The 26,136-nt window shown below is 36.7% G+C and overlaps 1 protein-coding gene across 1 annotated transcript; it reads right to left on the reverse strand.

Moving 5' to 3' along the window:
- Positions 1-18,328: 18,328 nt before the first annotated feature.
- Positions 18,329-19,153, reverse strand: hspb9 (heat shock protein, alpha-crystallin-related, 9). Its single transcript, XM_079892230.1, has one exon. The coding sequence runs from the start codon at positions 19,090-19,092 to the stop codon at positions 18,451-18,453; it is 642 nt and encodes a 213-aa protein (XP_079748356.1). The 5' UTR covers positions 19,093-19,153; the 3' UTR covers positions 18,329-18,450.
- Positions 19,154-26,136: the final 6,983 nt, after the last annotated feature.

Below are 26,136 nucleotides of genomic sequence, written 5' to 3' on the forward strand. Positions count from 1 at the left end.
GACATCCTGGATTTTTTTTTATAACCACAGAGAGTCAGGACCTTGGTTTAACATCTCATCCAAAGGATGGTGCTTTTTGACAGTATAGTGTCCTCATCATCATACTGGGGCCACACAGACCACATTGTGAAACCCACAGCTGGACACCTCTTCCAGCAGCAACCTTGTTTTCCCATGAGTTTTCCCATCCAGGTACTGACCAGGTTCAACCCTGTTTAGCCTTAGTGGGCGTTCAGGTGAGAGCTGCAGAGTGATGACTGCTGGCAGTAGTCAGAGTATTAAATCGATATTTAGTTCGCATAGGCAGAAGAAAACACATGCAAGAACCGAATGTTTTTCAGGCTCAGAAAAGTAAGATAGTTGTCAGATCTCTAGCATCACTGTTTTGCAGATGCTTGCACATTTACACATTAAGTGTGACTTAAATGTCCAAAAACACAAACTATGAAACACGGATACAATAATTCAGTTTTTCCTTTTTTTAAAAAATAACTTTGTTTAAAATTGTTGTAAAAAACAATAACTTTTCCCAATTCCTCACTTTAACCCTGTTTAATTTAAACTCTGTCTTTCTGAACACAGCAGCGGATCAAATGAGGGCATGTGGAGCTGTAAAGAGAGGCCATATGCCATTTTCTGACGCCATGTGAAACTAGTGACGCTTAAGGAGCTCCCTGTGGACGCTCTAGTAAGCACAATGTATACAAGAAACAACTGCTAAAAGCAAAAACTTGAGCAGTGAAGCAGACCTGATTCGTTAGTTTGTTGTTGCTAAAGAGGGATTATGGTTAAGGCCACTGTAGAAGCAGAAATTATTGGGAATATAATGAGAGGATGATGAGAATAAAGGGCAGAAAAGCTGAACCCTTTTTATATGGCTGGTTTTGATTAAATAACCTTAAGCCAAATGCTTTTATAACGCAATCATCTTTTCTGCATCTCTGCTTGCCATCACAGCAGTAGCAAATCTTACATCAACAGCAAATCATGACAGAGGAAATCTCACTCATTGTTCCTTGTTGTAGAGTGCATTTGATATATGCAAGGGGAAAAGGCTAACACAGAAGATTGACAGTGATCTTTCCTGCATATGGGGATTAAATAAATATCTGTCACGTCTTAATTTTACAATCTGCTATCTCTGATGAGGAGGAGAAGATAAGCATATGGAAATGTTTGTCGAGCCATGTGTTCTGAAGATACAAATGCGGAAAAAAAAGAAAAAAAAACATAAATCAAGATCAACTCTGAATATAAAGCTGGGTGAGAACACAAATGAAATTAAGGAGCCTTAATTTCACGCATAATTAAAAACATCTGTTGAGCACAAGTATTCACAAAAGTACATTAAGAAATGACAGAATGAGACATTTTAACTCTTTACTTTGTACTTTAAAGAATGCCTGGTCGGGATAGAAAGATCTTTGTACCACATTAATTGGTTAAAGGGCATTTGAAAAAAAAATGTCTGTGTCATATTGTAACATATTTGGTTATAATTGTGATAGATGAAACCACAAAAGTAATATTACTATTTTAAATCAACAATCTTTGAATCTTAATCTAGAGACTGCAATGAAATCAGGTTCTTGACACAATAAATTGGCAAAACACAATAGAAGACTCAAACCAACTCTAGATTTGATGGATGATGAGCTTCCAGGCCGACTACACAGCTGCTGTATCTGTCGATGGAAGAAAACATATGGCTTGAGTCTACTGCCAAAATAGGAAAGCTTGGCCTTATACCCAACAGGATTTTTTTTTTGTAAGAATTCAGACCCTCATCTTTACACAAACATGGTGAAATGATTTCTGAAGAATCATGTGACACTGAAGTCTAAAGTAATGGCTGCTGGAAATTCAGCATTGCCATCACATACAATGTGTAACGGTCACCAGCTGGCGTGCCCTTGAGAGCCACCAGAGAAACTCATAAACTACATTTCCCATAACTCACTGCCCGGACTCATCATCCCTGCTTGCATCCACCTGTGTCTCATTACCTTGTCAGTCTCAGCCTATATAATAGCCTGGTTTTCACATTCATTCCCTGCGAAGTCTTGTTAGTTGTTTACACTGCATCTCTGAGCATTTTCCTGGTCTTATGGTTTTGGATTTCTTGCCTGTCTCTGGATTACCCTTTTGCCTGTGTTCCCTGCCTGTTTGATTGTTTGACTGGACTGCCTGTGTTTGACCTTGCCTATAGTTTGGATTACGTGTTTGGATTGTCCCTATTAAATAAACTGCATTTGGATCCTCAACCTTTGTGTCTCAGAGCAGTACGTGACACAATGACATTTTATAATAATATTAAAATAAAAAATTGTTATTTAAAATTGTAATAATATCCAAACTCAGTCCAAGTAGAACAAAAATGGTGTAGGATTAGCTTTAAAACATTTAAATTTTAAATTTACATGCCAAATGTAATATAAACATGTACACACACACACACACACACACACACACACACACACATATTCGCTGTCGGGCAGAAACCTTGTATCTCCATCAGAGCCACACTATTTTTGTTCATAAATCATTAATTGGTCACCCTTTACGTCTGACTGTGGCAAATATTTAACCAATGAAAAGAGCTTGTGACTAAACCTCGTAACTCCAGTGGATCCTCAAACTGTTGGTAAAACCTCATAACTCATGCCACATGCAGTTTGGACCATCTCTGCTTGTCTGCAATGCAAGGGTAAATAACTGGTTCTTCAAATAAGTCACAGTGGAATATCAGCACTAGCAGTACTGGGACTGTTCACTGTATCACTCCGCTAGTTGCTGCATGTTCTAGACAGGCAGCATTTCTAGTGTAGCGGTTTTCCCGCATAGTTAGTCTATTTAGAAAACCGAGTAAAAAAAAAAACGAACATTCAGACACTCATCTTTACACAAACATGTATACAAATAAGCTCAAGTGCTATTTAAAATATAATAATAAGCAACATGAAGACCTTTGTGTCTTTGAAATGTCTTCCTAGTGTGACTGAATTTAGATTTAGATCAAACTGGAGCATTTGGGTTGATAGTCAACTGGTGTTTTTCCAAGGACAAGAAGCTCGTGTAAGTCCCACGAGACATGTTTGTAAGGGGTTTAAAGGGCTTCGTCAGGATTACAGAGATAAAGAATTGAGGAGTTCGCCAGTCAGACCAAACATTAAACTCTCTTGATACTACTAGACTGTCAATTTTTATTGCCTTGTTTGTTGTTCGGGTGAGATGGAATTAGATGGTTTCCGTAATAGAGGCCATTTTGAAAGGATTCCTGTCTGGTCTGCCTATAAATCGCTAGCTATTGACCGCGGCCAACATTTTAGACAAGCAGATTATGACTACTAAAAATAGCGGCTGCAGATGGAGGTAAGATGTTATTCAAGGATTGGTAATGCAAATAAGGTTAATGGGCTCTTTTGATGCCTTGACATTTTGATAAATGAAGGTTCTATGTTTCATTTATGTTAAAATGACAGATCTGATCTCATAATTACCAAGTGGATAACCATTATCAAGCTTCAAGTGGAGTTTAATGTGTGATGTTGTGAATTAGTTGTATAAAGCTTGCTAACACAACAAGTGGCTGTTTGCTAACTTCCTGTGTCAGCAAGTCTTTACTAACACAGTCAAATGTTTAAAAAAAATTACAAAATGTTTTAAATTCTCAAATTCAAATTTCTTTAAAATGTCTGGCATGATAGAAAACAGCAGTTTTTGGGGATATATGGTTCTTTGTTAGGCCTATACATAATATTATACAAACAATTGTACACATAAATACTAAATTAACTGAAATTATGATTTGTCTTAAAAGTCCTTAAGGTGGCATTCCCTCACAAGCCAAATTTAGTGAAATTCTGGCCAACTGAACTTATCCATCCCATCCCACCCCAACCCCAGCCCCCCCCCCCCCCCCCCCCCCCCACATGACATTGTTCATTAAACTACAGCTCTTTTCAATATATTCTTACAAGGCAGTGAGGGTGCTTAATAGTAAAATAGTACTGCTCTAGTCTAATATAAATAGGACTTTTTGCTCTTTTTTTGATATATTGATACAATTGTGCACTATTCCCTGAAGGGGGGAGTAAATGATGACACCTGCAACAACAACTTACATTTAACTTCTATTGAGCCAAAACTATCCTGCCTCCAGCATAAACATGCCTACGGCAACATTTTAATTACAGCTATTTATCTTGGCAAAATGACAAGGCAGGGCCTTAAGTTAAACAAAACAAATTACTTTGTGTAAGCTGGCTAAAAAGCATTATTCAGTCCAGGAAAATTAAATTGATCAACTACACCATTCTTTATAAGAGACATAGACATTCTTAGAGGGAAATATTTTCTTCAGTCGCAAAAAAGAACATATGTAATAGCTTGCTGCACGTCAACCATGGTTAGTTACAAATCATACCAGCTGCATCAAATTCCATGTGATCTCCCATTATTGTTGAGTTATTCTATTATCCTCATAATATTTTCATTCAGATTCTGACAAATGTGATGCAATCATAAATCTGGACTGCGGTTTGGAGCTGTTGTTCAAGTTCCCTTGAGCCCTCATCCAGATTAAAGTTTGATGTTTTGCAAGTATCTTACCAGGGCAAGTATATTATTTTAAAAAATTAGCTTTAAGCAACAAGATTACCCTTTTTTAGGCCTGACGAACTAGGATTGTAATGGTCTCTCTCCCTCTTAATCGCTAAAGGGGCAAATATCCTATTATATATTTTCAGATTGGGTTGTTTGTTGTTTGATTGCCCTATTTGAAGGCTTTGGTGTGCAATGTGTTTTTCCAGTGCCCTTGATTGCTCTCAACACTGCAGAAGAACGTCAATCAAGTTTATTGTAAATAAAATAAATAGTGGATAAAATCATGTTAACATTTACTTATTAAGCTTCGGTGTGTTGATCTGCTGTGAGGATTTTCTTCACTATCTCTTTTTTTATATTGATAGTTGAAAAGGCAGGTGCAGTCAAAAGCTCATGAAAACATAGAGGTTTGATTATGAATGCTTGCAGTAGTTATATACAAAAGACCAGGGCTAGTTGTCATAAGAGCTTTATGCCAATAACTATGTTTTGAGTCAAAAGTCCAATTATACAAATGCTTGATATCTCTAGTTGGTTCCAAATGCCAAGTTCAGATTTGAACATTCATTTATCAAAATAAAAATGACAATACTTCCTTATTTTTAGGATAGATTATATATATACAGAAGTTTGGGGTCAGTAAGACTTTTTTTGTTTAAAAAAAAAATCCATTTCAAATAAATGTTCTTTTGATCTTTCTTTTCATCAAATAGTCCAGAAAAAAACTGCAAATGTAAAAAATAAAAAATAAAATAAAATTGGTTGGTTACCACAAAAATATCGAGCAGCACAATTGTTTTCAATATTGATAATAATAAGATTGATTTCTGAAGGATAATGTGCCACTGAAGACTGCAGTAATGAAGCTGAAATTCAGCTTTGCATTGCAGGGAATACATTACATTTTAAAATAATTTAAAATAGGAAACAGTTGTAATAATATTTCACAATTTTAATGTTTACTGTGTTTTGACTATAAATGCAACCTTGGTGAACATAAGACATCTTTCAATAACATAAAAAATCTTACTACTGAAAAAAGGTGTAGGGTTTATGTTGGAACAATTTGCACTCTGATATTGCTAGTATTTCACACGTAATTACTAATTACAAAGAAACAGCAAGTAACACATTTAATTAAATCTGAAATTTTCAAGTAGAAAAACTGTAATATATATATATATATATACAGTATATATATATATATATATATATATATATATATATATATATATATATATATATATATATACACTGTAAACAATTTCTAACCCTCCCAAATCAAAAATTTCAAGTGACCGATAACATCAAAATTTTTCAATTGGCCCAAGTGAAATTCTGTAAATTTAATTTTATAATTTACAGAATTTCACTTGGGCCAATTGAAAAATTTAGATGTTATCGGTCACTTGAAATTTTTGATTTGGGAGGGTTAGAAATTGTTTACAGTGTATATATATATATATATACCATTAAGGCATACTGTCACAAAATAAATTAGTCACTGGAGTAAAAGATATTGTCTCCTTATGAGGCTCTCAAAGTAAAACACATAAAGATCATACTTTTAAGTTAGTAATGCATGGAATTTGAGTCATAATGGAAGCTAGTCATAATTTGAGAAAACAAACCAAAAACATCTTTCTGCAGACGTGGGAGATGTGAAGCAAATATCAACAACAACAAAAAAAGATATTGAATCATTCTGTTTGTCATTTCAGTCAAACATCTGACACCTAATCCAAGTTACTACAATTTAGGTGGCGTATTTAGAGGGTCTAGGTAATACCAGAGCACAATATCATCCGGCTGAAGCAAATGTTTGCCATTCATCAGAAGTACACTCAAGCAGGGTAATGCGAGCATTGCGTTGAGATATCACAATCATCACAGATGTGCTGTGAGGGGCAGGTAGAGTCAAGACCTGCAGGGCAGACGCTTCACTGATCCGCTGGACAAATCAAATCAGCGCACCCACTGCCAGAAGAATACCTCTTTATTACTAGTTCATATCTGTCGCCGTGGAGACCTTTCGGGTTTGGATGCGATGGACCACATTTTATACTGTCGCCCCGTGACACATACTGCTTCAGACTGTCACGGACCCTCATAAAGACTAAACTGCAAAATGATCTAATTCAAACCTACATGACTCTTCACCACAGCTGATTGCCCTAATTATGTTTTTCCACTTCCAAAATGTGAAACACTCCAGGGGGGATCAGAACAATTTACTAGCCTTCAACTGATGTCGCCATTATTTTTTGACGTTTAGGTCAATGATAAATCAAAAAAAAAAACAATTTTCTTAGCTTCACCCTTTTAGTTGTCCAAGCTAGTGGCTGTTGTAACATCCAATATGTTTAGAGTCATAAACAGGCAACACTTTATTTTACAGTGTAATTATTACATTACAAGTAGTTACTATAGTAATAACAGTAAATTATTCATAATTACAATCAACTAACCCTAAATTAAACCCTAATCCTAACTCTAATGTAACATAGTTACTTAAAATTACTCAGTACTTAAATATGTAATTACGGTGTAACAAAGACACCTCAAAATAAAGTGTAACCAATAAATACTGTAATGGGCATATGACCTTTGATTCTTCAACAACTTCAACCATTTTAAGATTCTGTGTCTTTGCTGTCCGAATAAAATATGCCACCTGTACATTGTACTGAACATTACCCTACTTGGGCACTTTTTAGCTGGTCAAATCTTAAACCAACCAGCTTAAAAATGTGCTGCTTTACCATGTATTTAGTCTCAATCATGAAAACATGTTAATTTCAGTATGATTTTGCAGTCTTTTTATATTACATATCACATAATATTACTTGAAACTACGAAAATTGTGTTAGCATTTTCTTCTCTATTGTGATGTATATCCAAGTGAAACAGCTTCTCAAATTAGAAAAAGTAGGGTCTATCAGGAATTGATTGTCCAAGAGTAATTGATTGGATCGTTGTCATTTGCCAATTACTTTGATTCCATGTGATTGAGAGGTTGCTGGAGGGGATGAATTATTGTCCAGTCCACTCGTCATCAGAGAAGAGATGACGCTCCGAGAGGGAGGGGAAGTTAATGTTTTCAATTAAAGTTTATGCAGGCACAAGTATTGATGTGCACAGATAAATCGTTTACAATAAACACTGCAACATTACATAAAAAATAAGAATTGTCTATTTTGATTTCATGGTGACTGATTATGAACTTTTTTTGATCAGCCAGAACATAATATAACAGCATGATCATTTTTTGATTAAGCATTGAGAAAGGGGGATAGGATCTTGCACAACATCAGGATGACCTTATGGCCCTGGTTTGGACCTTATAGGGTAGAAGCCATAATTAATTTTAATGAAAACAAGCCTGTGAAGTATAGACATGTGCATTTTCACATTTAGCTCCAAAACTCTGGAATAGCCTTCCTGATACTGTTCGTTGCTCAGACTCACTCTCCCAGTTTAAAACTAGATTAAAGACGCATCTCTTCAGCCAGGCATTCATATAATATTTTTAATCTTACAGTTAAATCCGGTCTCTAGTTCATAAACGCCAGAGGAGAACTGGCCCCCGACTGAGCCTGGGTTCTCCCAAGGTTTTTTTTTCTCCATTAGGTCACCTGATGGAGTTTTAGGTCACCATTAGGTCACTTGATGGAGTTTTTCGGTTCCTTGCCACTGTTGCCTTTGGCTTGCTCAGTTGGGGATATTTAATTTAATTTAATCAATCAATAATACTATTGATCAGCCTTACCAAACGTGGACGTTTTTTCCACTAGAAACAAACCTTGTTGTGTTATTTTGATTTAATACTGTGAAGCTGCTTTGATACAATCTGTATTGTGAAAAGCGCTATACAAATATACTTGACTTGACTTGACTTGACATGTCTACTCTGTTCAGAAGGTTGTAAAGTTTTTAACTTTGTTATCAATTGTTGAGCTGATGCAATATTGAAAATCTGTCTTTTCGAGAGAGAAAAAAAACTGTTGTGAAAAAACATTACATTGGGCAATTACAGTATATAGAAGTAAAATAATGATAAATGTTTTTGAAACAAAAAAGCTTGATGAATTGCACTACTTGAAAAAATATGTATTGCATTAACCCTGAAATTCAACATTTAAGCTGTGAATATTTCAATTCAAAATATTTCACACACATTTTTATTACTAAAAATTCAATAATCCATATTCACCTTTCAGATTTCACTTCCAAAATATTCATTCTGTTTAAAAATACAACCTATAATATTCAACAGGCAATTTTCGGTCCATTTTATTTCGCTTTATAAATTCGCTTCCACAAATTCAGTGGTTCAAATTTGACAGAAAATTCAACATTTCACATCCGGGAACAGCAGGAATATCAGTAGATTGCCGATTGACAATCTCCATAGCTGTTAGTCGACCTCACCAGCAGGAGGTGTAAGCGGCTGTTGATGAAGAAAACTATAGAGCAATGGATGAAAGAGTCATTCATTCATAAACGGATTTACAAAAACGGAGCAAGCGGTAAGTATTTGTGATGATGATCAGGGCCAGTATATAGCCTATATGGAAAAGCTGATAAAGACAAAAAAGCTGTTTACATTTAAATCTTCACAGTTATTTTTGGACATGTAAGCAGCTTTCTCTACCGTGAATGAGATTATAATGTGATGTATAGATAATCGATGCTGATGTATAGATAAAACTTTAAATCTGAGGTAGCCTAGTAGACATATATTTCTCTGCGGTCAGGACACTTAACGCTTAATGGACTAACACAGTAATAAAAAAGACCAAACTCGCACCTTATTGGGGATGTAGGCTGTACCAGATATAGGAACAGGCAAAGCGGACTCAGAATATGAACGTAACGCGCAAAGTTTCACGCTGAGCGATTCACAGTGAAATAATGGCCTAAAGTTGGCTTGACACTGGATATTCTATTTTTAAACAGAATGAATAGTTTGGAAGTGAAATCTGGAAGGTGAATATGGATTATTGAATTTTTATTAATGAAAACGTGTGTGAAATGTGTTTGAATTGAAATATTCACAGCTTAAATATACAACCATGTTGAATTTCAGCCCATAAAAATGCAAGCCCTAAAAATACAATGCATTAAAATGCAAGCATTGTTAATGCAATGCATATCTTTTCAAGTAATGCAATTCAACAAGCTTTTTTGTTTCAAAAACATTTGTCATTATTTTACTTCCATACAGTACATTAGACATTACAATACAAACCATTATCCATCTCTCACAGCCTCATTTTCACTTTCGAAAACGTGGTGTCTACCCTGATTAAGGACTATTCAGCATTGATCTTGAACTATAGTAACCTGTTTTTATTTTATTATAAAATCAATTAAATCCAGGAAATTGATTCCATCATGAGTCATGTGTTTTTTTTAAACAGTATATAGTCTGAGTGGGAGAATTAGCACACTGAAAGCTTTCTACATTACTTCTGCCTACATTACTTCTGCTTGGTAAAAGCATGCTGCATTCAATATAAAGGAGGGTTCAGTCTACCTGAGGAAATCAGAAAAGACAGTGATCCTAAAATAATAAAGATGCTTTCTAAAGATGACAGTACGATGGGGGAAAATTACCCTGCCTGAAGCGGTTCGGTTGTTCTGATGTGCCAGAACAAATTCTCTAGCTGAAGAGCCTCCGGTCTGGCCTGCAGTACAACCTAACTGAGCAGAGAGTGCATTACAAAAATGGTTAACTGCCACTTAGGACAGATAGCAAATAACACCCTCAAATAGTGCTCCAATTTAAAAGGATAGTTCACCAAAAAAGATAATTTACTTACCCTCATGTCATTCCAAACCTGTATGACTTTCTTTCATCTGCAGACAAAAAAAGATATAATTTCAAGTATCTTCCAATACATTATAAAGGATCCAAAATAACATCTTTTGAAATTTTTATTTTTGGGCATTCTTTTAATTTCAAACTGAAAAAGGATTTATGTTTTGTATAGTGCTAAAACAAAATGATCAAAAATCACTCATTTCAATAGGCTGCATACATGCTAACTTGGATATGGTTGTAGAATGTGCAATGGGAATCTTGTAGTCGCATATTCCAATATAACTGGCTGTTTGCTCACAGGTGGTCTAGGAACAAAAAACTCAAATCACCTCACTCTTTTTTCACTGAGCAACTGAGCAACTAATTTTTCCCTTCAAAGCGTTAGCCATGGATCACAGGAACCTGGATTCAACAGCTGGTGTACCAATGCTCACAGAGGTTAAACAGTCTGGGCTAAAATGTCACATCTTCACACCATCAAGAAGAAATGACTGAGAGAGGGAAAGAAAGCATGTTTTGAAAAAGATTGAAGACAAGGCACAGGGGAGCAGCTCTATCGGTGCAGTGGTGCAGATGACGGCATGCAGCTGCCTAGGGAACAGGTCTTCTCTCCCAGTGGCATTGAATTGCCCAGCAAGACAGTGGACTATCATTAGTGCTAGGTGGAAATGGGATCAATATTTACCCGCTGATGTGGGTCTACACAGGTTGTCTCCTTATCTAAGTGATTGCCCACAAGGTTTGCTTGTCACTGTTTGAGTCATCTATTGTGCTGGAGGCAAAACAAGACCATTAAAGTTTGTGAAGAGGACTGGACAGAGATGTGCGCCAGCTGAAAGCACCCATTAAAAAGTTTTATTTAAGTGTGCAGCGAATGTTGGCACCCCCTATCAATGATATCAGTGATATTGATAACTTAATAAAAAGATGTAACATCATAAATAAGTTATTTGATAACAAATGTTTATGGCCATGTAGACAAATATATTCTTAATAAATCTAAAGACTTCAATTTTAAATACTTGATGTATTTGATATTTTTGAAACGTAATCATTTATATTGTATATTTCAATATAAATGAATCGAAATATTTAAATATAAATGATTATATATCAAACTTATAAAGTGACAAACTTCCATGACTCAATTAGATTCCATTCACTTTTTTTGCACACCACAGACTAAACTTGTTTGTGAAAATCCATTTCCACTTTGCCCGGTCGAAGGCAATTTTGGGCTATTTTATCCTCTTGCCAAAAATCTGGTAAAAGCAGTGATCAGTCTCAGGTAATGGCAGGTGTTGAGAAAGGACTAGAGCAATTGCCTTTGTTTTGTAACTCTCTTTCTCTCTCAGTCGAGACATTATTTCTCATTAATGGGAGCCAGATCAAAAATCTCTATGTTGCTGACATTTAAATTAGTCAGGAGACATTTGTGGTTTCCCTTGTGCGCTTCCTCCATCTTGTTGCCTGAGGTTGCACACATCAAATATTAACCGCTGTGTTTTGTACTTGCACTGAAGCCACAACAAATGGTGTCCCTCAGGCTGAAAATGTCAGAGAAACCTTTACAGGCTCTTATTTAGCTCCTCCTGGGAACTGAATGTAATGGCAGCATTTGGCCTCCTCATCTCATGATTTTCTGGTGTCAAATTCCCCTGCTGTCCATTTCAAGAATACCTTTTACAACCAGCTGACTGTTTCATCCGGAAGCTTTTCATCTCTTGAACTTTCTGCTCTCCGGCGTCTCGACAGGATTAAGGAATGGTCAATAGATCTTGGATGCCCCCCATTCTTCATTTCAAAGAAACAGTCCTGTGTCAGGTATAATGAGAAGGAATAAATTACAAACTATAATTGTAATGTCATGCTATGCTGTGATTAGGTTACTTCTGACCACCATAATGGCTGGTGGTCATTATGGTGGTCAAATGATGATTAAGTTAACCACCAGCCACCATAATAACCTTCTAATATATCACCATACATGTCAAGTCAAGTCAAGTCACCTTTATTTATATAGCGCTTTTTACAATACAGATTGTATCAAAGTAGCTTCACAGTGATAACATGAAAATAATACAAAGTTTGTTTCTAGAAGAAAATTGAATCATCGTCCGCCTTAAGTAAGGCAGATCAATAATATTGTTGAATATTAAATGTCCCCAACTAAGCAAGCCAAAAGCCAAGGCAACAGTTTAACCAAAACTCCATCAGGTGACAGAATGGAGAAAAAAACGTTGGGAGAAACAGGCTCAGTCGGGGGCCAGTTCTCCTCTGGCCAACGAGCGAACGGTGTATGATTACGATTCAGGCAGCATTACAGGTCAGAAGTCAGATTGGATCAGAACATTCAGAATATTTATCCAGTTTCATCTGGTATGGAGACGAGTTTGTTGAGGATCAGTGCCGATGGCTTTTGTGTCAATGAGGCCTTCACAGGGCTGATGAGGATGGCACTTCAGGATGCGTCATGGATGGGTCCAGGTGCAGGTCCACCATCTGATCTGGATACGGCCGGGATCCGGCTGACTGCAGTAAACCTCGGATAAACAGAGAGACTAATATTAGCGTAGACGCCATCCTTCTTATGATGTAACAAGTACATCAGGATTTATGGGAAATGTTCCCAGTTCCGGCTGACCTAAACTATGCAGCCTAACATTGAATTATAAAAGTCTATAATGTGTTATGTAAATGCTAGGCCAAAGAGGTGTGTTTTTAGTCTAGATTTGAACTGACAGAGTGTGTCTGCTTCCCGGACAATGTTAGGAAGATTGTTCCAAAGCTTTGGTGCTAAATAGGATCTATCACAAGGATTGTGATAGATTTTTAATAGATAAAATAGTAAACTGTATATCAAACTAATCACAACTCTAACATCTAACATACTAACACTTTGAAAACTTGTGACTTTGAGTGTGTGTGTGTATAAATAACAAATAGGGGAAATTAAACTAGACAGATGACTAGTGATTATGAAGGAATCATTCCCTAGCAAAAGAAGGGCTTGTCTAAAAAGAACCAAAGAATCAAATTGTGGGAAATTATGTAAAGTTTCATGTCATTTTGCCATACCCCTTATTCTATAAAAACTGTTGTATCCGTGTTTACTGGTGGGATTCTCAATGGAATTTGTCTGAGATCCTCCGGCCTTGCTTCTTCTTGGGAGAGATTCCCTGAGAACTGCTCGGGAACTCTTCCGGCCGTGATTAAAGCATTTAAAGGACATTTGCTAAGTCTGTCAATTATTCCTGCGCAGGAAGTAAGCTATTTTAGGGAAGCAAGTTAGTTAGGTCAGGGGTTCCCAACCTTTTTTGTGCCAGGGACCAGCATATTCATTAAAAAAAATCCAGGGACCAGTTGTCAATTTTAACATGCATCGTTTGGAACATATCACTGTGTAAAACAGTAACAGCCTATCATTTATTTGCATAATGAACTAGATGGCACCAAAGGCTACTTGTATGAATATACCAATCTTTTTAAACTTTCAGACCGGTTCACAAAATATTTCCCTTTACTGCCATACAATTAGGTCTACTTCAAAAGCAACTCACACAGCACTCACTCACTAGCAGGTGGCAGTAATGGCAAATTGTATGAAAATACCAGTCCATTTCACCTGTCAAATCTCTCCAGAACCACTAATGACAATCACTTCAACAGCAACTTAGTGTTTTCACACACCAACAGGTGAACAAAGGCTAATTGTATGAAAATAAGTGCCAGTTTCAACAATCAGACAGTTTCAGAATACAATAGCAAACACATAACTTAGTGATTTCAGCCAATCATTTTTAAAAGTATAAAATTAGAGATTAAACTTTAACCTTTAACAAAAAATACCAAATCAGACCAATGAGAACAAAACTATTTTAATGTGAGCATGAACTGCTTATTGATATTACTATTTGTAGCTGTGCACAAGACAAGCTGTTCTTCCTGAGCATCCTTAAAAAACATATGCATCCAAAACAATGCACAAAAATTCCAGGATACAATAAAACGAAATTTAAAAAGGTCTGCTTTACAAATATGAACGAAAACCAGCTTACAGTTTTTCACCACAAATAATACACAACGGATTTGGCGCCACGGAATCGCCTGTTGTCATAAATCCATACCTAATGTATGAGGTATCGTATTTATGAAGCGTGACTTTTTCTCTCTCGCTATTTTCGAGTTGGTCATCGCCTTTCCTTTTACCAGAACTGTCCGCAATGAAATTAGCCATTGAAAAAAATATCGCGGCCCGCTCATCTCTCCACTTCCCTGTCACTTCAGGTGCAGCGCGCTTTTTTGCAGTCCGTTCAGATATGACGCGTTGCTAAGCAATCGCAAGGCGCTCAAAGAAACACATTTTAATCTATTTATTGTTTAGGTTTTGGATTAAATAACATGACTTCATAGCACTTAAAAAAGCATATAAAAAAGAAAATTATTATTATTATAAAAAAAGAAAAAAGAAAAAAGAAAAAATATTTCAAGGCCGGTACTAACGGGTCCACGGACCGGCACCGGTCCGGGGACCGGGGGTTGGGAATCACTGAGTTAGGTGACTCGGCCGACGTCGACAGTAGATGCACTAGACTAGAGTATAAATATATTGAATGGGGACGTCGATTGTAGACGAGACCCAGATAGACTAAACGTCGACTGCAGACGTAGGGGACGTGGATTGTAGACCATACCCAGGTACGTAGTTAGCAGGGGCGTCACTAGGCCCTTTTTAGGGGTGCTTCAGCCCCCCTAAACTTCTGCCCAGCCCCCCTAAAAAATAGTTGATTAATACATTTTTGATCGCTTCAGTCCCCTTTAAAAAAACTCATTTGAAAAGGCGGCAAGCTGCGTTAAGTTTCGGCTCCTCCCCTTATCTGAGTCTGCTTGGATTTAGCGCATTTTTCAATCTGCAGGGGCGCCGAGCAGAGCGAACATCAAAGAGTACGAGGTGTGTCGTGAGTGCATTTATTGATAGATTGCTATGATATTACATCTGCATCGGTGCAGTTCTTTGTCATAAATGCATTGCAGTTTACATAATGTAATGTTACTGGAGCATTGGGAGCAACACAGGACGGTTCGGTTTCTCATCCAATAGGCTACCAATACGTTTCGCTGCGTTCACCTTCAGCCCTTATCACAGTGTGATAGTTGTTTTTTATTCCTACAAAAATGAAGCGATTAACACCCATGAAAACATATTTTAGAAAGCGATCATGATTTATTTTAATTTACTTTTTAAACTTTAAAACATATTATTTTGTATTTCGCCATTACATTATGCTGCCATGCACAGAAATGATTAAAGACACACATTATTGTCTGAAAGCACTAGATGGCCCAGAGAGAGAAACATCATTATTATTTTGGAGTTTTTTGGAGTTATTTTGTTTTGTATTAATAAATATAGTTTTGTATTAAGTAATAATGAATCAGGAGGAGTGTACATATATTAGAGTAAGAGTAGATTAAAGGGATTTGTGATTTTCTTTTAAGTACTTGATTTATAGAAGTGGCAAATTGATAATTCATGTTGTTATTTTTAATAAATAGAAATAAATATAGAACAGATTAATCATATTGCCAATAGACAGTTACATTAATACACGTTTAGCTGGTTAGTTAAATGATTTGAAATTAAATAGATTTCCACGGGGTGACTTGATGAATAACCAACCGTATTGATTACAAAGGCCCGCACATGGTTTTAAAGCTATTGTCATCCAATTTTTTTGGCCTTCAAAACATCTTAAAATGCACATATGTAGATCAGAGAAATCATAATTTTCTCTGGGGAGCATGCCCCCGAACCCCCCTAAATACCTCACATTCGGGACCTCAGTGATTATAAAACCCTGCCATATGCATGTTACTGGATGAATGAATGAAACTAGTTAATAATGAGCATTAGACCATAAACTAACTTTTTTTTTTATTTTTTATTTTTTTATTTTTTTTATACATCATACCCTCATTGGGGGCTGAGCCCCCCTAAAATGAAAATCATAGAATCGCCCCTGGTAGTTAGGTTTAGGGAAAACTCTACCACAGGATCTACCGCCAGCAGATTTTAACAGATTTAACAGATTTAAGCTTTTATTCACATATAAACATTCATCAGTGAGCATAAACAGAAGCTCAACCGAAAAGGCTTGACATACAAGAACAAACAGCCTTGCTGAAGCTCAAACGTGCTGCGTAACACGAGAATGAAACTCAGTGGTTCTTGCACATAAAGCGGAAATGCTTGAGAAAGCCCTCCGAATCCGATTACATCAGAAAGATCTTCATTTGTGTTCCGGAGATAATCTAAAGTCTTAACGTGTTTGGAACGACATGAGGGTGAGTAATTAATGACAGAATTTTCATTTTTGGGTTAACTTACCCTTTAAATATTGTTCAAAGGCACCAATCATCAAAAAAGTGAACCAAACAGAAGTCAGGGCAGGACATAAATCGTGTGGGTGTGTATCATTTGTTGCAACATGTGAGTAGAGGAGCTTATAGACATGACGATTTATTGATATTTTTTCCATTTCAAATCTGTAGCTTTCAATTCTAGACTACTGTTGGCTGCTTCTGTTTAAAGACTGTGCTTTCCTTTCCTGTCTTTTTTTCATCACATATTCAACGTGTTTTGCTATGTCCTTGTTAAAACCGCAATATATGAAAGGAACTGACCCAGTAAATATTCAGCAGGTTATCACTTACTTTATAGGTAAGAAATATTATATCACAAAGAAAAAACACTGGATCCCTTCACGAAGGGCCCTTTCACAAGGCTGTTGGCGAAGGGTGCATGCGGTGGTCACTTCAAGGAAGTAATTTAATCATTTATGGTCATGTGACCCAGTAAATACATTCATTTTAAAGGTAGATGGCGGGAGAGTTCGAGTTGCCTTACAAACAGAACAATTCAAGTTGTTTTGTTTGTTCGTGATATATTTCACACATTTTTGTCTTGTTATGTTGAAATAAGTTTCATAGGTAAGAAATGTGGTAATGCAGGGTCCAAAGATTAGACGACAAGTTTTAAAGTTGAGAGCAGCGAAATACACTCACACACATATAGCGCATATTTTAAAAACTTTTATTTTTATAAAATGTATATTTATTTGCAACAGTTATGTTAACAGCAATAATAAGACATTTCTGTCGTAAGAACAGCAATTCAGCTGATGGACACCGTGCTGCGTTGTCATGGGAACATCCCAGGTGAAAATAATGTGGACATTTGTTGTCTTTCGTCGTTGCTCCCTTCGCCAAGTGTATTCCAAACGGCTACATGATGCCACGCAAGTGCCCTGCTCACTCCAAAGTGGCCACTTCAAGGGGTCTGCCATTCGAAGGGAGTAGGGCATAGGGATGCTCGCTTCCGTTTGGAATTTGCCCATGTTTGGGATGGAAAAATCTCAGTCGTGTGTCTATAGCGCCATCATTTGTATTGGAAGCTAATTGTAAAACCTAAACTTCATACTTCTTTGAAACTTATTTTCTGCTTGCATTACATTCTGCTTCACAAACATATTTCTTTTCAAATTTGATCTGATTTAGAAATTGTGTGATGGATCTTGATCACACACCTTAATGGAAGTTATTTTCTCACTTTATGCATATCCTAAATTTAGTAGATTTACTAAACTGATCTACATAATACCACAAACCATCACTGCATGGCCAAAACATTAGTTTAAAAATGGAGACCTATTCTAAAAGAAAATCTGCACTTCTGGTTTTGAAGTGATCATAAAGAACATCAATGAAAACATAATTATAAAACTGAAAATTTGTAAATTAGCACTCCAGATTGACAATAATATTAACATAAAGGTAATTTCAAAACCTTAATCATTCATATCTGAAGAAGACATGAAGCAGTTTGTGCATGAAGTCATATACCAATTAATATCTTTATTAAAAACATTTTTAGAACAGAGAATTTACAGTTACAGGAAGCACACCTCTGGATTCATGAAAACAATTGTACAAAGCATAATATGCCATCAGTCTGTGCTCTAGTTTGATTTCTCAGCCCCATCCTCCATTTTGTCTGTGCTGTCCTTGTTGATGGGGAAATTCAGGGATGTTCTGAAGCGGATGGGAATGACACGCTCCTCCGAGGACTCATCTTTGGATTCTGGTGACTCAATATGCAGAAGTCCATCTTCTCCAACTGAGCAGGTCAAGGAGGTTGGATCCAGGTGATCAGGAAGCTGCACAGCTTGAACAAATTCTTGTGGCTGGGGTTCTGCGACATGAGAGGTGCTGAGAGATGACGAGGAAGCGTCTTTCTCGGCCCGCTTGCTGGCCATCACCTCCAGCCTCCTTCCAGATACTGTCACGGTGACATCTTCTGGAGAGAAGCCTTGAGTGTCCAGAGTGAGAGACACGTCTCGCCGTTTGTTCTGCTCTGTGTTGGTGCTGAAGAGCCTGGAGAAGGCAGAGGACCTCTGACCCTTTAGACTCTGGAAGAGCTCTTCACCGAGTTCATTCAGCAAGCTGTCTCTGATTTCATTCCTCAGGTTCTGCTTTATTTGGGCTCTACGCTGGAGGAAATCCTCTCTGAAGCTGGAAAGAGCCATGCTGCGCCTGGGCCACAAAAAGTAGGAGTTTTCAAAGAAAGGGTCGTCCATGAAGAGGCTCTCGGCAGAAGACATTTCTCTCGCCTGTTTGTCTGGAAGATGTTGTCTTGAGTGCTCTCAGTAGAATGATCTGCTTGCTTCAGGTCCCTCCAGTTTATATAGTTCTCCAACAAGCGTCTAGAACCTCCCACCGTTGGTCTTTTTACACCACTGAGGTCATGAATAAGAATTCAAAGCTACAAGTAAACAGAACATTCAAGATGCTCAGAAGGCTATAATAAGTTTACAGTTGTAATTTGATTTATGTGTTGGTGTCACTTTTACTGCCCCACAGGCTTCATTGGCTCTGCTGCCCAAGTTGGGATTGCCCAATGATTCCTTAGTCATGCACAGAGAGTGAAGTCACATGCTAATTTTACACTCTCTCTGTGTGTGTGTGTGTGTGTGTGTGTGTTCTCTCCTTTCATCAGAAGCTGCTTACTGCGTTCATGATGTCATTTCCTAAACAATTATATGTATATTGTAAAAATTACAAGAAATTTATAAGAAGGAATATATAAGGGAACAATATAAGAAAGAATAATAAACCTATTATTTTTCATAAACACAATATATGACCTACAAAATATGCAAAGATTAAACCCTGTATGTTTTAGTCCATTTCATTAATATTTTTTTAATTAATATTTTTTAATGATTTTATAATAATCTTGGCCACAATTTTTTATTTTCTTTTGAATATCAGTATTTGAAAAGGATTGTAGTAAAGTTGACATACATTTTTTGATTCCTCTAAAAATAATAATTTTGTCTACTCAAATAGTTTATGACGCAATTACAAAAATAATGGCCCTCGTTTGTCTTCTCCATATATGAGTCAAGTGTCCCCCTTACATTCCTCACGAATGAAGAGCTACCCAGTGAGCTAATACAAAAAGTATTCAGCTGAGCACAGGACAGAAGCTTCCTAAACATTCAGAAGGAAGAGAAGACAGTTTTGCCATGACCACACATCTATAATTAACACAGAGACATATTTAGGCTACTTATGACACAGTTCAGACTTATGTCACACTTATTTGAAACCACAGGCATAAAATACCATTTAACCATGAAATTGAAATGTTAAAATCAGTTTAAAACAAAAAACTATATAAATATATAACAAATAAACCATCAACAGTTAAAATATAACTTTGAACATGTAGGCTGTTTGTTTTTTACTTACAGCTGATATAATTAGCAGGATAATTACCTGATAATTAATTAATGCTTGTTCTCTCTTACAGTCTTTATCCTTATTTGTAGTTACAAATAGTTTGTAGTACCCTTAAACTCAGTATCTCAATATATCAAACCCAGTCTTTTCCCATTTCATTTTCTTTTTCTCTATTAACCTTCAACCCCAAACCTGAAACATTTTGGAATGTAAAAGGACTGGCACAAAAATGTTCTAAAACCTAAATGTCATGGGTCATTATAGTTTGCTAGGCTGTAACCATATGTATGGTTGAGGAATAATCATTTAAATATGAACTATTGAAAACTCATATTTGTTGACCATTAATGTGAATATTGGGACAAAGCATTTTTTATGGTGGTCACTCAGTGTTTATGCCGGTTATAATGTAGTTTTGAGGAGGAAAAAAATCACTACTAACAATAGTTCTGTATTGACTATTCTAGTAAACTTTTCCATACATTTTTAATCTAAAAGAAAACTGTTTAAAAAATCCTGAAATTGTCCTGCACAAACTGCTTAATATTTTGTTATGTTCTGTTTAGAATATTAAATATCTATTGTGAAAATATAGGACGTACCCACATTGAAAAATTATGATTGGTAAGTTGCAAAACAAACATTGGGTGGCGCTGTTAGCTTAGTATGTAAGCATTACCACACTTCAAACCTGCACACTTCTGAGTGCTGTGCAGCTTTCGGTCAGTAGTGGGCGTTTGAGGATCGTCTTGTATTTCTTGCATCCAATCGAGAAATCACTGTAAAATAAAAAGAAGAAAAAGAACATGGACACATTCAAGATCATATATGCATACATGTTTGAGTAAAATTAATCCTGAAGTCCTCAAGTTTTGAATGATATACAGAACTATTTAGCTAAATATGCACATGATAAGACAGAAACAACCATTACATGCAATCAAGCACATTAAAATGCATGTCGTAAATATCAGAGCTTAAAACTCAAAACATTCAGACCTATCAGACAAAGATCATATGGGTCTTCCACCGTTCCTTTGAAAACTTTGCTTTTAGTATGTCCCAGCAGAGAAGGTTTTTCCCTCTGTTCACATCAGAGCGAGAGAGGAAATCTATTAGTCTGACAGCTCTCCCAAAAAGCCTGGCCGCAGCTTCTCCCCTGAGACCTTCCAACTGATGCCTTGTAGGAGGAGGGAGTGTAGTGATGGGGGAGAGAAAAAGAGAGAGATAGACCGAAGCGGAAGTGAAGGCGAGTGGGGGGGAAGGAGGGGGGATGAATTAGGCTGTAATTAGCTTTGAAGATTAGCTTTTGAATTAGTTTTTTTTTTTCTGAACATGTTCAGATTATAGACACCGAACTGAAACAAGACAGCAAGTGTTCCATCTTGACAGTCACTGTAATGGTGCTGAGACAGGGCAATGAACTAATGCTGCTCATTGTAAGGCAAGGTCAGAACTGTGGGGAGTTAGCGCTTAACCTTCAAGGCCTACGAGCAAGGGCTTACCGATGCTAAGAGAGCAGAAAGAGACAAGGGAGGGAGCCTGAGAGGGAAATAAGTGAGAGAGATTTTTTTGTCATTTGCAGCAATAGATGAAATATGACTGAGGCAGGAACGCTGTCTGTACGTACACATAAGTCATATGTCACACTGCACTGTTAGTACTAGCATACAAAGCAGGGAGCATCAACCCACTGTGTCAGAAATACACCACAGTATGATGGGAATGCAGAATGATTACGAACAGATTACGAACAAAATGAATACGATCATTTTGAGCCACTGGAGTGTAGAAAGGAAAGTGTGGATTAGAGGGAAATGGGACCTACCTTCAAAAATAAAGGTTCCAAAAACGGGCTTTTGCATCAGTGCCATAGAAGAACCCTTTTTGGTTCCCCAAACCTTTCAACAGTTCTTGAAATGACCTTTTTTTTCCTTAGTTAAGAACATTTTAATGATCTGAAGAATCTTGTTCAAATATAAAACAATAAAAAAAACAAAAAAAAAACAAAAAAAAAACGTTTTTTTAGGTTCTTTGCTTTAGGTTCTTCATAGAACCATAGATGCCAATAAAGAACCATTATGCTAGTCTTGAATCTGGGTTATTGTCATACATGTCCTCCTGAGCATGTTAAAGGGAAACTTCACACAAAACAGAAAAAAACACAACTCGTGTCATTTGAAATATTGAAAAAAATTTTTTATGTGAAATTCAAAATGAGGTATTTTTTTCCATACAATGGAAGATAAAATAAAATAAAATAAAATAAAATAAAATAAAATAAAATAAAGCTGTAATGAGGTTAGGGTTAGTCTGTATAGTAAAGATTAATAAAAAAAATTAAAAAAACAATCCTATTTTGATCAAATATGTGTGTGTGTGTGGGTTTTGCTTATATTGCTGAAATCAGACAACATCCCTATGAGTAAAATGGCTTCGTAAACATAAATCATGTTTTAATGAAATGCAAAAATGCAGTAGAACAAGGGGCAGATTATTTGCAGAATGTTGCTGATTTCAGCAACAGTATCTTTTTTTGTAAGCTGTGTTATAAGCAGCACAACAAACAGTCAGAGACGTGTTTTAAACGAGACAGGAAGTGAGAGGGGTGAAGGCGGGAGCAATAGGTTCGAGAGTGAGGGCAGGCATGAGCTAGTGGTGAGTGTTCTGAGATGAGACTGCGGTGACTGCCATTCTCACACATTTCACTTCCTCTCGTGGCCAGCCTTGTCACGCAAACCTCACTCTCGGCTCATGAGATAAGACAGTCAGCTCTTTTTCATGAAGACCTTCTCAGTTTTTCACTTGGCTTTGAAGTTCAACAGTTTGCTGTGTGAACCAGCTCTGATCAGAAACAGCTCCATGTAATTCATCCTATCTGTATACATGCTTACATTTAATTTTTTTCCTCAACATTTTCACAGCATGTTTTCATTTTTTCTGCCTTTTTTTTAGTCTTTGAATCTGACTCATAATCGGGCACGCTATGCATACAGGTACTGGCGGGGGTGCAACAAGAAAACAAAAAGGAAACCTTTTTGGTAGCACTGTGCGATTATGTGAATAAAATTGAATAAAAAAAAATGCCAGACAAAAAGTTATACAACAAAACTGTATATTCTCTCCCCTTACGCTAACCCCGCCCCTAAACCTATACCCATCACAGAAAACTTTCTACATTTTTACATTTTCAAAAAAACATCACTTTTTATAAGCTGTTTTCCTCATGGGGACCAAAAAAGTTCCCACAAGGACAAGGATTTTGGATATTGCCAACATTGTGGGGACATTTTGTCCCCATAATGTAGGGTTTACCAGGGCGCGCGCACACACACACACACACACACAGTAACATCTGGTCTGGTGGCTGTAGATACAGGTCCATTAGCTGAGTGGTATCCAATAAACGAGCAGTTGCTCAGATCTCAAGATTTCAAGAATTCCTGCCTTGACCTGAGAACAGCTGCAGTCTAGCACAGATCCTGTACGTCTTACACTGTTAGAAATATAGAAGGCATTCAGCGCACCAGCCGAGACACACTCCTAGATCCCGAAACAATTGTGTGCATGTAAATGCATATAATTGAGAGTCAAGAAAGCAGAAAAAAAAGTTCTGGGAGTCTCTAAGTCAAACAGGAGAGTGAAAAGAGGTTTTTATGGTCATTAGCAGTGTTGGGGAAGCTACTGAAAGCTTGCCAAGCTAAAAGTTACTTTCATTCAAGCAGTTAAACTAGGCTACAGTCAAGTATACTACAAAAAAAGAAAAAAGTAAAACTGTACAAGCAAAAAAGTAACAACTACTTTGGAGTTACTTAAAATAGTTGCATTTTAACTTCTGATGTTTAGTAAATAGGCCTAGGTTATATAGATAATTGATATATAGATATAATTTATTATTTTATTGTTGATTTAATGGTATGCTTTATGTGCTTTAAAAAATTACACTCAAAGTAACTTTATACTGAAAAGTGAAGATTAGTGAAATGAGCCTGTTTATATTTTTCATATCCCGTTCTCAAAGCCAGCCAGAGTTCAGAGGTGTATTCATGCCAGCAATTTCTCATGACCTTGAGTATACTGACGTTCTCATTAAAGACTGAAACTTCGATGCCTGCCACTTCCTGTCTCAGTACGTACATCCTGTATTTTCACATCATGACCCTGAGTTACCACACCTAAGTGGGTGGCACATTAACTTTAGTAATGCGCTCTCATGACGACTTTCGTAATGCACTCTCATGCTGTTTTGTTGATGTTTATCTTTAAAGCGAGTGTCCCAGGTACTTTCTTGTTATCATTAACCCCTTACAAACGGAAATTTCATATTTCGATTGAGCATTAAGAAAAATATTGATGCTGAATTCAAAAACAACCTCTATTTGTGGCACTAACAGAATACAAGTCATAAAATCATTCAATTAAACTCTCAACAAAATCAAATCGACCCTTTCGAACAGAGTGTTTTGACCTCTTGGACATTTTTCATTGCTTTTAAAGTCTTTTCATTTTTGACATCTATATCTGAGCACATGCGAGCAGTCAATATGTAGTGCAGTATAGGATTCAGCTGAAGCAGCTCATTGATGCCAGAAAAGAGATGCAAAAACATTCTTCAGGTTAAATAGTGAAAACTAGACTATCATTTTTCTAATTGAATGCAAGCCTAACAATCTACCCATCTACCCCCCATTCCTATGTTTGCATCCTTTCTGTCTTTCTCTTTCTCTCTCTCTCTGATCCCCCATACTTCCTGTTGTGCTGGCTAGACTCCATTGGCAGATTTACAACTGTGGGGTCAAAGTTTTACAGCAGCCTCATATAAATCTTGTTCCACCCTCTCCCCATGTGCCGCTCTCTCTTCCTCACAGTCACTAGTGCCCAACCCCCAGCGCTTTCATGTGTCTCTGTGCCGGTGAGAGAGGCACACAATACCACTGCTATTTATTATACTATAGCTTTAACTCTTGCAATATTTCTGTAATATTCAGTAATTCATCTGTAATATCTTCATTTTATTAATCAGGAGGGAAGCATAGGATAATTTTAACACTCAATAAATGTAACATCGGAAATAACTTAAAACACAACACCCTCAGGGAGCCCACATCAGGTATGCTGAATGCACAATTCCTTTACCTCAGCCAGGGATAACAACAAATTCATAAACCTTTTTTTGTTTAGCTGAACCCTTTTGACCTATAAGTCCCTTTTAAGTTAATATTTCAATGATTTAACAACACGTTTGCATGTTCATGTTCTCTGATTTCGGAACAAGTCAAATATTACATTTTTTCATCTGTTTTTCAAATCTTTTTTAAATTTTTTTTTTTTTTCATCTTTTTTTATTTTGATGGTCTCTTTTGAACATTCTGTTGACTATAAGTAACTGTGTGCAAACATGTCAACTAACTCTCATTAGAGTATTAGTAGACTCTCTGCTTAATATCTGCTTACTCTTTCTTGTGATGCTCCTCCAACAGACATTCTACTGACTATAAGTAACTTCGCAACTACATGTCAACTTATTCTAACCTTACCAGTCTACTAATTCTCTACTAACACTCTAATGAGAGTTACAGGTGCATCGTTACTTATAGTCAACAGAATATTTTAAAGGGACTACCAAAACAAAGTGAACAAGTGGTTTGCGTACCCCAGTTTGGGAAACATTTAACATTCAAATGACAGGAAATCCCTGCCCCCCCCCCCCCCCCCCCAAAAAAAAAAAAATCTAGCCATATTTCACTAACCCACTTTAAATCTCCATTGGCCTTCCCATGTTACTCTGTTACAAAGCAGCCGGTATAGGAGACTAAGCCACAAACCCCCTCTTCCTTTTTCATGTCGTGCCCACATGCGCTCACTGAGCACAAATCCAAAGCAGATGCAGCGTGATCCCT

Source organism: Squalius cephalus (assembly GCF_949319135.1).
Source record: "Squalius cephalus genome assembly, chromosome: 1".
NCBI classification, from domain to species: domain Eukaryota; kingdom Metazoa; phylum Chordata; class Actinopteri; order Cypriniformes; family Leuciscidae; genus Squalius; species Squalius cephalus.

Excerpts from the sequence above, each read along its gene's own strand:
- hspb9 (XM_079892230.1), bottom strand. The coding sequence starts at position 19,092 with ATGTCTTCTGCCGAGAGCCTCTTCATGGACGACCCTTTCTTTGAAAAC.